The 15,300-nt window shown below is 38.9% G+C and overlaps 2 protein-coding genes and 1 non-coding gene across 3 annotated transcripts; 2 read left to right on the top strand and 1 right to left on the bottom strand.

The window, feature by feature from the left end:
* Positions 1 to 4,693: 4,693 nt before the first annotated feature.
* On the top strand, positions 4,694 to 8,282 carry LOC149020387 (protein NRT1/ PTR FAMILY 4.6-like). Its single transcript, XM_089148498.1, has 5 exons — positions 4,694 to 4,788; positions 4,943 to 5,051; positions 5,192 to 5,409; positions 6,509 to 6,949; positions 7,037 to 8,282. Exons 1-5 carry the CDS (start codon positions 4,786 to 4,788, stop codon positions 8,009 to 8,011), a joined length of 1,746 nt encoding a protein of 581 aa, XP_089004624.1. The 5' UTR covers positions 4,694 to 4,785; the 3' UTR covers positions 8,012 to 8,282.
* A 49-nt stretch (positions 8,283 to 8,331) lies between these two features.
* LOC149020386 (NADH dehydrogenase ubiquinone complex I, assembly factor-like protein (DUF185)) lies at positions 8,332 to 14,016 on the bottom strand. The gene is made up of 10 exons (XM_089148499.1): positions 13,761 to 14,016; positions 13,623 to 13,684; positions 13,307 to 13,450; positions 12,981 to 13,091; positions 12,625 to 12,829; positions 11,837 to 11,895; positions 11,142 to 11,194; positions 10,819 to 11,041; positions 9,082 to 9,190; positions 8,332 to 8,992 (listed from the first exon to the last, which is right to left on the bottom strand). Exons 1-10 carry the CDS (start codon positions 13,981 to 13,983, stop codon positions 8,730 to 8,732), a joined length of 1,452 nt encoding a protein of 483 aa, XP_089004625.1. The 5' UTR covers positions 13,984 to 14,016; the 3' UTR covers positions 8,332 to 8,729.
* A 101-nt stretch (positions 14,017 to 14,117) lies between these two features.
* TRNAA-AGC (transfer RNA alanine (anticodon AGC)) lies at positions 14,118 to 14,190 on the top strand. Its single transcript has one exon. It is a non-coding gene; the product is annotated as a tRNA-Ala (tRNA).
* Positions 14,191 to 15,300: the final 1,110 nt, after the last annotated feature.

Below are 15,300 nucleotides of genomic sequence, written 5' to 3'. Positions count from 1 at the left end.
GGGTCCGCTCTTCGTGTTACCTTTCTCTGTTTCGCTTGGTCGTTGCTTTTTTCTTGGGTGGTCTTTGCTTCATTCTTTAGATCGCGGGTGATGCTCGGTTCTTTTTGTGGGTTTTGATCTGTTCCCTTTCTTTTTCTTTTTTCGGGTTTCGACTTTGTTTGCGGTCTTTTTTCTTCGCGGGCTTTTTTTTCCGTTTTTTCTTCTTCTTTTTGTGGATTCGTGTTGCGTTCCTCTCATTCGTGTCGTTTTTTCTTTTGGCTTTTGCTTTCTTTTTCGTTTTGTGCTCTTGTTTTGCTTTTTTGGTTGTAGATCCATCGTTTTGTTTTTTCTCAAAACCGGTGGTGGAGCGTTGGTTCGCGAATTCTTTCACCTCGGTCATATCTTGAGTTTGATTTGTTCCTCATGACTTCCATTTTGATGTTTTTGGGTTTGAGAGGTTGTGATTTGGCTGAATTCACGATAGAGCAAGTTATTGCTGCTGGGTTTCCTTCTCGCTTGTTCGTGTTGGCGGCCTTTGTGGGACGAAACAAAATAATAAACAATTCCAACGAGGGTATTTTGTCACCATTTATTAAATTACGGTTTGTTCTTGTCCTTATTTATCATTTATTAACTCGGGGCCTTGCAGGACTTCTGGTGTGCCTGGACCCCTCGGGGCCGTGTTCAATGAAAATCTAGTAGATTGGGTTCCTCTATTTCTGTTTTTGAATAAATGGTTTTCTCTACGAGTAAAAAGTAATCTCATTTTCAACTCAAAAGGAGAAATGTCCACCTACCTCTAAAGTAACTTTCACCCCATCTATGTGAGGTTGGAAGGAGTTCTAATAAGAAGAATTGATGTTGAAAAATAACCAATCCGAATCTAATGCATAATATATTCTTTCTATGCTGACTTTTGTGTATGTATAGATAATTATTCTTCGACTGTATCTCCTAAGGCCTTCAAAATTTCTCGATATTTTTATTTTTTTGAATTAATGGGGCTTGATGGTTTTGTGTTCAAGTATAATTGGCTCAGTTGGGTTTCTTTCTAGGGGTGTTTTCTTTTTCTAAATGTCATTTCCACTTCCTACTTAAAGTTAGTAAAACAAATCATAAGTAAGCTAACCTTTAATCTATTATTACTAAAAGCAAGTGAACATTACCAGAGACTCTCAATCCCAGAAATGGAAGAAAGAAAAGGCAATGAATGATTAAAATTCAAAGAGGGTAGATTTAGTGAATAAGTGCCTCACCTTTTAAGTTTCTGGGTATCATTACCAGGGACTCTTAAGAGCAAAGTAATTGCTATGAAGCTGAAAAAGGCAACTAAATCTGTGTTCTGCTAAAGCCTTAAAGCCTCATGTGATGTGATTAGATATGATATGATATTTACCACAAACCCTGGTCGGTGCATGCAATCCTTTTTACACTATAAGCAGTTCTTTATTTGCTTTACATGTTGTGTGAAACCCAGGTGGTGCTTTTTTGTTTTGAGACACAGAGAGAGAGATAGAGATATGCTTATCTTGGATTGGTGTTTGAGGAATTTAGAAACTTTCCTAACCTGACTGTAGTTGTCACTTGTCATGGTTCTACCAAAAAAGAAAAGTTGTCACTTGTCATGGATCACATAGTTTGTTCTGTTACACTTCCATTTAGAAGCTACATGAAGCATGACAAGACAGGTGCTCTCCCTTCCTCTTAGCTTCTTCTGTTCTGATCAGTTTCAGTTCCACTTCCAATCTGGGTGTGTTTGGTGAAAATATAACGTGTCTCTGTTTCTTTGCTATAATCATGACAAACGTACAGCAATCATTTTCCATAAAGTTAGAAAAACACACTATCTATCTATAGTTTGGACTTTGGTGTTTCATCCGGAAGATTCTGTCTTACTTGATGTGGTTTCTAACGCTCGAAAGATGACAATTACAATTCAATTCCTGGAATGTATGCATGAGAATTTCCTATCAGAATCCCATTAGGGTCACAAAGAAGATCACCCCCTGTTCTTACTCTGAAAGAATCCATTCCTCTCACTCCCAAGTGTTTCTGCTGTGTGCTCCCATCAAAACAAATCCATGAGGTGCTTCCTCTTCTTCCAAATCATCAATGAGATCTACTCATAATGGTGAAAAAAATATACAATTTACAGAGAAGACATGTTTGCATAATCATTCAAAAACCATTTCTACTGTTCCTTTTTGTGTGTTGAACTTATGATTTATGCTTTTAACTTTAAGTTTCCACATTTGCATCCAATCAGACAAGGCCTATATCACTATATGTATTTGTCCAATATTTCTTTCTACGAATTCTTACAACTCTTCTTTTTCCCTTTCTTTTTTCATAAAGTCTTGTTTATTTGTTGGGAAAGTGAAAAATAATAAAGTAGCAAAGAGACAACATATTTTGTCGATTGTTAATGCGAGGATCTTTAAATCTTTTTTCTTTTCTTTTTTGGGTAAATTTAAATCCTTTTCCTTCTGACCACCTTTATTATTCCTCATTCAACGGCCATGAGTTGCAATTGCAAAATAATTTTTGGTGCATAACAGCAATGTGTGATATTTTGTAATAAATAAAAGTAGTTAACTTTATTTATGCAATTAGTTGGAATTTAGTGATTAACATCTATTTTTCTGATTGACCTATGGGAAGGAGATGTCAAATAGAAAGCACTAGTGCCCAATGTCAAAGTTAGTTGGTAAAGTAATTTCAACGAAACAAGCAAGAACAGAATCATCTGTCATAAAAAGATCTGGTTTATGTCTTAATTGTTTACTAAATACTCAGATCACGTGTGAAAATTAGTGCAAATAGTAACTGGACCAATTCACTCATGCTGTCTCTACATCGAGAATTAATGACATGGTCAGCTCAGATCTTTTGGGCCTAGTTTGGTAACTTGATTCTTAATTAAGACACCCAAACCTACTTGGGTTCTTATTTATTTATCTATTTTTTTGTTCTCCAGGCATTCGTCATGGATTCTTCCTGAAGTTAGGTAAGGTTGAGAAGGCAAAAGCCAAAGGGCTTGGGTCAGCAAGATAGAGAATTGGGCAGGGATTTGATCCCCTTGAACATGTTTTTTTTCTTCTTTCCAAGTTCTAAGGCAATAGGCTTTGCCACTAAAGAAGCTAAGTGGGGTGGGTAGGCGTATCCAGAAAAGCTTGACTTTGACTTGTAAAACTTGACCTGAATCAATAACCAGAGAACAGAGCTCAAGCATTAAATAACCCAATAAACTATATATGAAAAGGTTTTTTCATATCAACTTACTCTGTCTTAATCTGTGAGCATCAATTCTGTGAAGGATCAAGAAGCTAATATCTGAGGAAAATAAAATAAAGTAAACCTGAATCTAATTGGGTGTCTCAGTTGATTTATGAATCAACACTGACATGAACAGTAACATATTTGGTAAGGATCTTCAGCTCATGCCCACCAGAAAGAGGATAATGTTGTTATATAATATACTTGCATTGACTATTGAAGATGCTTAGAAGAACCAGTTATTCTTAATTCTTTCCCTCCACAATATAATAAATCCAAAAGAGGAAAGGGGCCAAATTGAAATCCTTTGCCAGATTATCATGCAACTCAACATACCATGGAAGTGGTGGAGGGGACATTAGTCCCCTTTAATCTGGTATTCTCTGTATCTAATCTGTTTTAATTTTTTTTTTTATCATTTGGTGGGATGGTGGGGAAGGGAAGGGACCTTAGATTAGATGAGGAGCAAAAAGTCTTGAAATCGAACTTGAAACCTCAAGAAAGATAGAGAGGGGGGTAAGCTCTATTTAGCTGGTCTCAATCCAGCTATGCTTGTCCTTCATATTTAATTTTGGTGGCCAAGGATAATGTTCAAGCAAGACCAAAAAAATTGAACATCAACTTGTCTACTAGGGTAGAAAGAGGTGATTCCTCTTCTTACTTTATCTCCCTATCTTTCCTTTTCCATTTTTCTTTTCTGGTTATTAACTATCTTTATAACCAAGCAATCCAATCCAAGATGAGAGGAACCTTAGCAACATTCTTACTGAGAGAGACTCTGTAGTTAACTAATCTATATGTTTCAGAAAGAGAATTTCTTATTGACCTTTGGAGTTGTTAAAATGGAATAGCACCTCTTTTTCTCCATTAATAATCTGGGGCCCCTTTTTTGTGAAGGGCCAAAGATGTCATATCATGCCCAGGTCCTAGAAGGATCAAAATTTACTACATTCTTTCATAAATACCCTCAACGGATCTGTACCGGATCGATCTCGCCGATACGTATCACTTGATATCATCTGGGGAGGTAATTTTATATTTCTAATCTACTAATCAAGACATGGTGGGATCTATGTCTTGATTACAAATCTCTTAATCCCATTTTCAAGAGACTTTTAAGAATAAGACAAGTTGGGTGAAGGAAAGTAAAGATTACAGGAATTAAAAGGACCAAGTTGAATCTTTCTGCAAAGTGTTAACTAGACAAACCCTTTAAGAGATGGAAATATAAACCATTGAAACGGTTTCCTCCTTTTCTGTAGAAAAAGAATAATTATGAGCAGAAGTTGTTCCCTATTGGGGTGGGATCAAATGTCATTTTCTATGGTAGCCTGGAATCTAGACTTTTCCTCCTCAAACTTGGACCCCTCTCTCTCAACTTTACCCCTCACTCAAGACCCTTTAAAGCTGGCACCATCCCATGCCATCCCTCGTATCACTCTTAACTTGCTCTTTGAATCCGAATTCTGAGATTTAAGATTTAGATCTTCTTCCCAGGCAGGAGAGCCAAACATCAAGTTGGCAATATAGATGGTGGGTTCCTCTTCTCTCTTTTGTATTGTTTTCTCTTTCCCTTCCTCTTTAATTTTCCTTTATTGGAGCACTTCACCATCATCATCTTGCATGGTACATGGTTTTCTTCGCCTCTAGCTCCAACTTTTGTTGTTGGGTGTTTCTGTTTCTACAGGAAGAAGGAAGGCAACAGTTAGAAATTTGGGAAGGTTATGTAGACTGGAGGAACAGAGCAGCTTTGAGAGGCCACCATGGTGGCATGCTTGCTGCCTCCTTTGTTCTGGGTATGTGTATATTTATATAAACTGTGTTAATTATAGTCTTCTCTCTGCAACTTTTAACCAGTCTTTCTGGGTTTCTGTTTACTTCTAACGGAGGCTCTGTTTTGTTTCTTTTCTGATCTGTAAACTATTAAACTATACAGTGGTGGAGGTATTGGAGAACCTGGCATACCTGGCCAATGCAAGCAACCTGGTACTCTACCTGTCCATGTTCATGCACTTCTCTCCCTCTGAATCAGCCAACATGGTCACCAATTTCATGGGCACTGCCTTCCTCCTAGCCCTTCTCGGTGGTTTCTTGTCTGATGCTTTCTTCACCACTTATCGTATCTACTTGATAAGTGCAGTCATCGAGTTCCTGGTAAGCAAAAATTCCATCTCTCAGAAAGAATAAAAACCCAAGCATAATTCCTCTGTTAACAATTTTCTTTTGGATCGGGTGCTTTTGTTTTTTAGTACTGTGAAGTTGTCTTATTCTTGAAAGAGGCCAAGAGGGCTACGTCAGTCTTTGGATCTTCACATATTGGAGCGATAACACCCAAAGCAAATGCCACACACGGTGGCGCAACCACGTGGCTCTGACGGTGACATGGTGGTTCTCAAAACATGCCTTGTCACTGGCACATGACGTGGCCGGCGGGGAGAAGATGGTGAACAGTAACAAGTAGCTGATCATCCAATAGCCATACACCATCAATAGCTTCCACTTCTCCGCCGGCCACAGAGCTCTTCTGCCTTTAATAACCGACTCCGTGAGGTCTTTGTCATGGTTATCGTTTGGTTTGGTTCTGATTCTGATTCTAATCATACCCATTGGGATTATCAATTCGAAGAGTCGAGAATCCCTGAACGTACACTGGGGCTTCATGGTACTTCCATGCAGGCGCACCACACGCTGCATGTTTGTGGTTCTTGGCTCTCTTAGCCTGGGATTCACTCCCCCAACAAATCAGTCTCAACATCCAAATAATTTGTCAAGACATAGAGAAACCTCTGTTTTTTTTTGGATAGAAAAGTAACTTAATCAAGCAATGAAATCAAGGCTAAACAGAAGTCTGCAAACCAAGGAGTAGAATTAGGCCCCACAGTTGTGCATGCGATCAATCGGGCATTTCTAGTGACGTTATCGATAGAGACAGGTACCGGAGGCTCTAGACCCTTCAAAAACTAAACCAGCCAAAGATGGTTGAAGATTCTTCAACTTGTATCTATCTAATCAATGGTGTTTGCCCAGTTGCCATCACCCCATGGAAGATCTTTCCGTTAACGGTCCTAGAAAGGAATCCATTCGTGTAAGCAAGTGGTCGAGTGGGTCACACAATAATCGATCTGCTAGCACCATGGGCACCACTACGTCAAATGCACCAGCCTAATAAAGTCCCAAAAAAAAGAAAGAAAAAAAATGCGCTTTCTTTTTTTTTTCTTGTCTGAACTTTGAACCATTGATAATGGAATGACAGGGGCTAATAATACTCACAGTGCAAGCTCGGACACATACACTGATGCCACCGAGCTGCGACACGACCAACCTGAACATTCCATGTCAGCAAGTATCAGGGGGCAAGGAAGCTATGCTGCTTGTGGGGCTTTACCTGGTGGCGTTGGGTGTTGGAGGAATCAAAGGTTCGCTACCAGCACATGGTGCAGAGCAATTTGATGAGGCCACTCCACAGGGACGGAAACAGAGATCCACTTTCTTCAACTATTTCGTCTTCTGCCTCTCTTGTGGTGCTCTTATTGCCGTCACTTTAGTTGTCTGGATTGAAGACAACAAAGGCTGGGTTTGGGGTTTTGGCATCTCCACCATTGCTATTTTCCTCTCCATTCCTGTCTTCCTCTCTGGTTCAACCACTTACCGCAACAAAATCCCCACTGGAAGTCCTCTTACCACCATTTTTAAGGTAATAGAAAACTAGATTTGTTCCTCTTTAGAGCTCAATGCAGCTCTTGGCAATTCTTTCACTGAATGGTGCTGTTTTCTGAGACAGGTCTTGTTAGCAGCAATGTGCAATGGTCGATGCTTTACAAAGAGCCCAAGCAATGCTGTTGCAAACATGGTCACAAGCCCTCCATACACGACCCAAGCTAATGAGTTGAAAGAGAAATTTAGTGATCAGCACTGTAAAACTCAAACCCAAACCGAGACCTTGAAGTTCCTTAACAGAGCTGTTGAAAACAATCCTGTCCACCCATTACTAGAATGCACCGTGGAGGATGTTGAAGCTGTCAAGGTAGTCATCCTTGTTCTCCCAATCTTTGCTTGCACCATCATGCTTAACTGCTGCCTTGCACAGCTCTCCACTTTTTCTGTTCAACAGGCAGCCACCATGAACACCAAACTTGGCTCCTTAAAGATTCCTCCAGCTTCACTCCCAGTTTTCCCCGTCCTCTTTATCATGTTCCTAGCACCGATTTATGACCATTTCATCATTCCATTTGCAAGGAGAATAACAAAAACTGAAACGGGAATCTCTCATTTGCAACGGATTGGTATAGGACTGGTTCTCTCTATTGTCGCAATGGGGGTGGCAGCTTTGGTGGAGATCAAGCGGAAGAGAGTGGCTACACACTCGGGGCTAATTGACTCTGAAGAACCTTTGCCTCTCACATTGTTTTGGATTGCACTGCAATACTTGTTCCTTGGATCTGCAGATCTGTTCACATTGGCTGGCTTGCTGGAATTCTTCTTTACCGAGGCACCGTCAAGCATGAGATCGTTGGCCACAGCCCTCTCTTGGGCATCGTTGGCAATGGGCTACTACCTCAGTTCAGTGTTGGTATCGATAGTTAACAGTGTCACTGGTAGCTCTCATCATAAGCCATGGCTAAATGGTTCAAACTTGAATCATTACCACCTTGAACGATTCTACTGGATGTTGTGTGTGCTAAGTGGGTTGAATTTTTTGCACTATCTCTTCTGGGCCAACTGCTACAAGTATAGATCAACAAAACCTGGTTACTAGGAGACTCATAGCTGTTAAAAAAGAGATATAGAGAACCTTCAGAGATAGCCTCGCATCCATGTCGACAACCTCATCTGCAGTATAGAAGATTGATGATGAGTCTGGTTTATTATTTCTGAAACAGTTCAACTAGTTAGACTGGTTGACCATACCTTGTACCCTAGGCTATATCCTCCAACAAATCTTGGTTGAGAGCAGTTCTTTTTGTATTGTCAAAAATAGGGTCTTTAATTATGATTCAAGGGAATTATTCTTATCAACTGCTTTACCTTTGGTATTATGATTTCAGAATGATTCTCTCTTGATATGCCTCTTTCTCTTCTCTTCTGGTTTAAATTAACTCACAAATAATTCTTGGCTGAGAACGTTCATGGCTATTTTCTTCTTGTGACTTCATGTGACAACAGAATGTGTATAATCTATTGGAGACACTGTACACTATTGAAAGCATCAGATACATGTCAACAATGAATAATCACTAAGAAAATCATAATTACACAATTATTTTGAATAACATAGATAAGAACTGGAGGGGGGAAGGAAAAGAGGGGGAAAAAGGACAACATTAATAGACAAGCAGAGATGTCCCATGAACATGGCTAAAGGCAAAACTGAGAACTAGCCAAACTTTAAAGAACAACAGGAAACATGCTCTTCACAGCAGAGAATCCCAGTATACATAATCTGAAAGTTCAGATTTTCGTCTTTATCTCGAGCTCTATTCAAATGGAACTGGAACACCTTGCTTCTTGTTCACAATCGCCATTACCAAATACCGCGTACCCATGCCAATGGGTGTTTTCTCTTCAGGTCCCTCCCAGAATGGAGCTTCTCCGTCCCCCACTAATTGCCAGTATCCTGCCTGTAGGGACTCTGCCTGCTCATCTGTGCAATTTTGCAGCAGTGCCTCAAGTCGAAAATTTATACCAAGGGAACCCAAAAATTGAGATTGAGTAATGGGGCCATGTACTGATACATCATCTGTAGAAAGTTTGATTGAGTGATAAATCTTCTTTCAGTTTCACATTTCAGAAGTAAAAATTATACTGATGTTAGAACAAGGATGGAACCTGAAGCTTCTTCAGCAGAATGCTTTATGGCAGGAAAATCAACATAAGCACTAAGGTCAGCCGTCCCAGGATTGTCCAATATATCAACAAACTTATGCTTCCGAATAGCCTGTGAACGCGCTTTTTTAGTTAGGTGGTAAGACCATAAATGGCAATAGATAGAGAAACACACATCTAACATAAATTAACCAGCCTTTTCAATGTTTAAGGTTCAGATAAGAAATTAATTCACTGCTCAAATTGGGCAGTATCCTTTCCTACACCATCTGAATTAAATGAGCAATATCAGAAGCATGATGATAATATGACGTAGAGGTTTTAAATGATTTATAAAATACCTAAGCTATAACACAACCTCTGGCATTCCTGAAGACCAAAAGGCTTGCACTGTTTACAGAAACTTCCAACAGAAGATTTAGATGACCTTAAGGCTGGCAAACATTCTCAACAGGAGTAATTTGCAATATAGAGGTAAACAGATGACGGTAAATGCTGCCCCAAGATCTTGTCAATGAGAATCCTTATGAACGGTACCACAGACAACTTTCACGTCTACTCTTTTTTTCCTCCTTTAATATTTACATGGTTTCAGAGATTTAGGCAAATTTATAGCTCTCTTCATCAATTTCCTTCTTTGTTATTGTGGGGTTGCTGGCAATGTCACCTCCTCCATTTGTTGATGGAGATTCATGCAGATCTGGTCCAAGACCAACTTGCAGGGCCAAGAACCAAGCCCCAAAAGGCCCAGCCAAGGGTTAAGCTGGCCAGGCTAAGTCCCTGCCATAAAAGAACCAGCAGACCTGAGTTCTTTTTTTTCTTGAAGTGTTTTTCATGTTCCCAGGCTTAGTTGATGAGTTGAAATTTTTTTCAACATGCTTTAATTAGACTGCTCAGTTTTAAAGTTGGGTGTTATAAGTTTCCATGTAGGAGTCCAAAATTTTAGGCAATTAATTTTTGTAGTAGTTTAAAAGTAGTTTAATGCTTTAGTGGAGTTAGCTTGAGTGATTAATCCTTGAGTCCAAAACTCATTTGTTTTCTTTACACTCATGTAATCCAACAATGAAAGTAAAATTTTAAAAATGAGACTGAACGTTGGATTTTGTTGGAAATCAACAGGTCTTTGACCACCTTCTATTTCCCTAGTCCTTTTTCTTTTTTTTTTCTTCTTTTCCTCTCCTTCCTCACACATTTTCTTTCCCTTGTCTTTAATTCTGTTTTTTTACCATCTTATTTCAGAGCTGATCCATTATTTTTTCCTACCCTTGTCAGATCGACTACCCCATAGCTGTTGACAGACACTGACTTAAAGCAGCAAGAGATCAGGATGGAGAGAAGAGAAAGGAAAGGTAGGTTGGAATTACATCAGTAGAAACTCTGCTAAATCACCATCGCTTCATAAGTAGGGTAGGATAAAAAGTCCAGCCACAAATTCTGTTTGTAACCTGCTCGGTATACATAGTCAACCATTAATTTGTTTATAAACCTATAAATATCATTAGCCATTTCAAAAATTTATTCAATTCATCTCCATAAGGTTTACTGTGCAAAGAAAAGAAAATTCAAGGTTCTTAGATGCATGAACTTCAGACTCCTCAACAATTCATCTAAATACCTAGAATCCCAGTAAGATGTCTCTTCCTAGTTTTCACCATGGCAGTTACTTTTAACAATTAAAGTATCTCTGACTATGATTTTTAATAATGAAATTGAGTACGGCACATTAAGAGAGTGTCAAACCTGAAGACTGTCTGAAACTATTCCATTCAGACCATAATCAATAATAAGAGCTCCACCACCATCAGAACTCAGTCTATTTGCAATCGTATGAGTCAACTCCATCGCCTTAGGGCAAACCTCAATGTGGTCAACTTTAGCACTGTCTTCAGCCGCAGCCCACTTACAACGCTTCATCAGATAAAGTTTTGCAGGTGTAGGCTGTGGAGATAGCACAAAATGAAACCTAACACATGTAAAACAAGAATAACATCAGATTAATTTCTGAACTCACTACATATGCACACAAAATAAAAATATTAACAATCAAGATCGAGAATCCTTACTTGGAGTTTTCCGCAACATCAACCATTTTCTCGCACCAACCATGGGAAGCTTTCTGTGAAAAAAAATAGATATCAGAGGGGGATGTGAGGCGGAGAACTCTTAAACTATGATTACATGGGCATGGAGCCCAGCAAACTGCAAATTAACAACAAATGCCCCCAAACACATGATTTAAAATATTTCACCCAACGAAAAACATTGATTTAAAATACTATAAAAAAAAATAAAAAAACAAAAAAAAAACCATAGTTTTTATTGACCACCAGGCCAAACTCACTCAGAATATCCTGAAGAATTAGAACTGAGTAAAACAATATATATTTAATTGTTTTCAATAGCATTTTTCCTCATCTAGCAGGATTTTGTAAACAAATAAAGGAGTCCTCCACAAACCCTAAAAACAGGTGAATGAGTATTTTGGCTGCAACTCCTTGACCAGGATCATATGGAATATGACCTTTACCTAGTTTTGGATTCTCAGACATGCTGAGGAGGGAATTTGCCTATGAGAATCTAATATTTTAAATATTTCAGTAGCCTAGATCTCTCAGTTCATTAAAAATGAAATAAAATGTCGAGAGTCGATTAACAAAATGGGGAAAATAAATCTTGATAGATGTACTGTGAAAAAATTTGAAGGTAAATATATCACAAATAGAAAGTGCAACCATATAACCAGAAACATGATACAAACCTGAAACTGATGAACTGGCAAAGCATCATAAAATTCATGGGCAATGATGATAGTAGGCACTGGTGGAAAAGCAAAAAACAAACGAAAAACATGCAGTCAAATAAAGTATCAGGAGGAGAGGAACAGAAAAAGAAATAAAAAAGATAGGAGAGTAAAGGAAATAAAGGACTTATTAACATAGTGGTACAGAAGAAAAAAAATTCAAACATGCATGAACAACTTCACATGCTAAATCCTTATGACTTCCAGTACCCAGTAACAGTATATCTTGAAACAAAAAACAGTCACAGAAATCTTAGGTATCGGTGGATTTCCATGACAACCTACAGCATCAAGCAAGGCCACCACTACCCTTTTGAACATGTCGAAAAATCTATATATAATAGAAAAGATCATAAACTAACCCACCAAACATCAATAGGGTCGCGTTAAAGTTCTGTGTGCAATGCTCAACTGAGTGACATTGGTTGCAAGAGGAATAAACAAGGTGCCGGCAGTGTTGTACAATGGGGTACATATTACAAGAGAAATGTATTCAAAGCATTAAGATAAGATTTCTGGGCCTACAAGCTTTCTGGGATATCATTGTATACAACAAAGTTTTGACAGAGTTTACCATATCTTGACATGTGGGAATCAAATGGCAGACTATCCTATAGAACAAGAGATCCTCCTATGTACAAGCAAGAAAACATTATCTAAACCCCGGCCCCCTTCCAAAAAAAAAATAATAATAAATTAAGAAGAAAAAAAAAACAAAGCAAAAACAAGAACTACTAACACCATACATCCTGTTGGAACCTGCTCCAGCGTTGCATGCCATGAAACTGGAGCTCCTGCCAAGTTGCTTACAGTCTTTCGACCACCATGGCTGCTGGCTGCATCTTCGTCTGCACATTTCAAGGCATTGTGTTGAATTTTCTGTAGTGTGGGACTGCATTCTACCATGTGTATACTAAGTGATCTTGCGAATTTTCCAAACTTTGATGCACCCTACAAGGAAGAAACTGGAAGTATTACATATTTACATCTTCACTGAAATTGGATGCTAGGAAAAATTGAAAAGTTGAAGTTTTTGCTTATGCACTGTCAGAAACGGAAGTGTCCAAAGTATCAGATGACACGTAGTCATATAGAGCCTTACGCGGAGAAGATCAGCCATGAGAGTTCCTCGTCCTGGACCCAGTTCGACTATGTTGATTTTATCTGGTTGCCCCATTTGCTCCCACAAACACATGGCCCAAACACCAACCATCTACAATCAGAAAGACACAGAAAAACTTCCTGGAGAACTTAAAAAAAAAAAAACAGAAATACTATATCATGCCATTACAGGCAACAAAACAGTAAATTGTCCAGAACTGTTGAGACTAATCAGATGCCTATTCATTAATGGATTTGCATGATTAGAATTTTAGATATCTTGGACATTAACAAAATAATGCGAAGCAAAACAGACATCTAAAGTACCTCCCCGAACATCTGGCTCACTTCAGGAGAGGTAATGAAATCACCTTGGGGCCCAAACACATCCCTGTTAATGTAGAACCCAGCCTTTGGATTCGTCAACACTTCCTCCATATACTCAGCAACTGAGATAGGTCCCCCGCGAAACTGTGAATCCAGTAGAGCAACAGGTTAGCAGTGTGACCCCTCCCATAGAAACCTTTCAACGAACATCATGCCTTCATCCTAGACTGAACAACGGCTAAAAATTTTAACCGAATAATTGACAAACCCATTAGTTAAAAAAGACAAAAGTGGGCGACAGACAAACAAGACCGACCTTGATGATGCCTTTTAAATGCTTAACCAGCTCGGAATCTGGAGTAGGTTCATGGGAATGCTCTGCAAGTCGAGATGGAACGTTATATCGGGATTGATGAAGAATTTGATCCTAGTGGAAGAAGGAAAGATATCATACCAGGAGGACTGCATAAGCCCGACCGATCAATGGAAATTCTTGTTGTGTTTGACTGAAGAGTTTCAGTGGGTTGGTTGCAATCCTCAGAGTGATGGGTAGGAGGAGATGAGTTTGAGAATTCGGAAGATGCAGAAAATGGCCTGGTAGAATGATTAGAAGAAGTAAAGAAGGAACCAAAGCCATTACAGAGGCGAGGAGAGATCCGGAGTGCCCTTCTCAACATTTTGTTCGATGCGACTGCAACACCGCAACGAAGGTCTAAGTGTCTAACGTCTAACTAGTGCGAAAAATGAATTCGCCGCGGAATTAGGTGCTCTTTTGTTTATTATTTAATATAATACGTAGAGACACAACACCGGGGATGTAGCTCAGATGGTAGAGCGCTCGCTTAGCATGCGAGAGGTACGGGGATCGATACCCCGCATCTCCACTAAAATTGAGTTTTACTTTTACCCCGTATCTCCACTAAAGTTGAGGTTTGGTTTGGGTCACTTAACAGACAAGGTTAATTTAATAATTTTTGTGACACAAATACCCAATTTTTTCTTTTCAATTCATTTATTTTCTCTTACATGTACAGGTCCGTCTGTAATCCTTAACGCCTCTGCTTCCTTGAAGAATACCGTTAGAGATCTGAAATCTTTTTTAATCTTGATTCTCTGTTACTCAAAACGTAAAACCCATTTAATGGTATCGTGTTTATGACTTAAAAAAAAGTGGGTGACGTGAATTTTGCAGAGGGGACAGCGCCTTATGTAGCTCGGAGTGTTGGCAGCAGCAAATGAACAAAGATGAGACGAAGGAAAGTGCACAATGGCATCGATATGACCAGATCGGAATCGTCCTCTAGTAAAGGAGAAACAGTCACGGCTGCATAGATTTTCGGGGGTGGAGAGAGTGCATCTAGTCTAGACTCTCAATTCATGACTTCGAATTTCATGGAAGCCAATTCGATGCAACATCTGTGTTCCCTTCCCTTTAGTTATTAATAATAGAAAAATGAACTAAAATCAGAATTTATTAAGATATATTTCAATGGGAAAGAATGGAGTTTATGTATTTGAGAAGGTAAGAGTGCATTTTTTTTCTTCTTTTTCATCAACATGTAGAGATTTAGGGTTTCGGACTAGAGGAGGAAGGAGGTGGGAGATATCTCTTCTCTACTTAGTTGTGTGATTTTGAAATTGTTCCATTTCAGCAATTGCCCTTGCTGCTTCCACTTTCTCTCTTTCTTCATCTTCATGCTTTTCCTCTTCTTCTCCTTCTTCGACTGCTCGTCTTAGTCTCCTTCTCCGACTGCTCGTCTTCGCCTCCTCTTCTCGTAGGTTTGTGTAGTAGCGGTAGTTCTCCCGACTGTCTCACCAGTGGATTCGCCCATATACATCGAAGGAGTTATTTGCTAAAGTTTTTTTTTTAATTGTTTTTTGTTTTAATAGATTGAATAAATAAAGAAATTATTAAAAAGGAAAAAAATAAAAACAAATAAATAAAAAAATAAGGGTATTTCTGTCACAAATATTATTAAACTAACGATTTCTGT

This window comes from Hakea prostrata, chromosome 3, assembly GCF_041222555.1.
Source record: "Hakea prostrata isolate BN-2017 chromosome 3, UWA_Hpros_2, whole genome shotgun sequence".
Classification (NCBI taxonomy): domain Eukaryota; kingdom Viridiplantae; phylum Streptophyta; class Magnoliopsida; order Proteales; family Proteaceae; genus Hakea; species Hakea prostrata.
The sequence above is the reverse complement of the archived record's forward strand: the minus strand, read 5'-3'. Positions and strand labels throughout refer to the sequence as shown.

Excerpts from the sequence above, each read along its gene's own strand:
- LOC149020387 (XM_089148498.1), top strand. Across the intron at positions 5,052-5,191 it reads TGCTGCCTCCTTTGTTCTGG|TGGTGGAGGTATTGGAGAAC; the intron begins GTATGTGTATAT and ends TAAACTATACAG. Across the intron at positions 5,410-6,508 it reads GTGCAGTCATCGAGTTCCTG|GGGCTAATAATACTCACAGT; the intron begins GTAAGCAAAAAT and ends ATGGAATGACAG.
- LOC149020386 (XM_089148499.1), bottom strand. The coding sequence starts at position 13,983 with ATGTTGAGAAGGGCACTCCGGATCTCTCCTCGCCTCTGTAATGGCTTT. Across the intron at positions 13,092-13,306 it reads TGAGCCAGATGTTCGGGGAG|ATGGTTGGTGTTTGGGCCAT; the intron begins GTACTTTAGATG and ends TTCTGATTGTAG. Across the intron at positions 8,993-9,081 it reads TTCTGCTGAAGAAGCTTCAG|ATGATGTATCAGTACATGGC; the intron begins GTTCCATCCTTG and ends AACTTTCTACAG.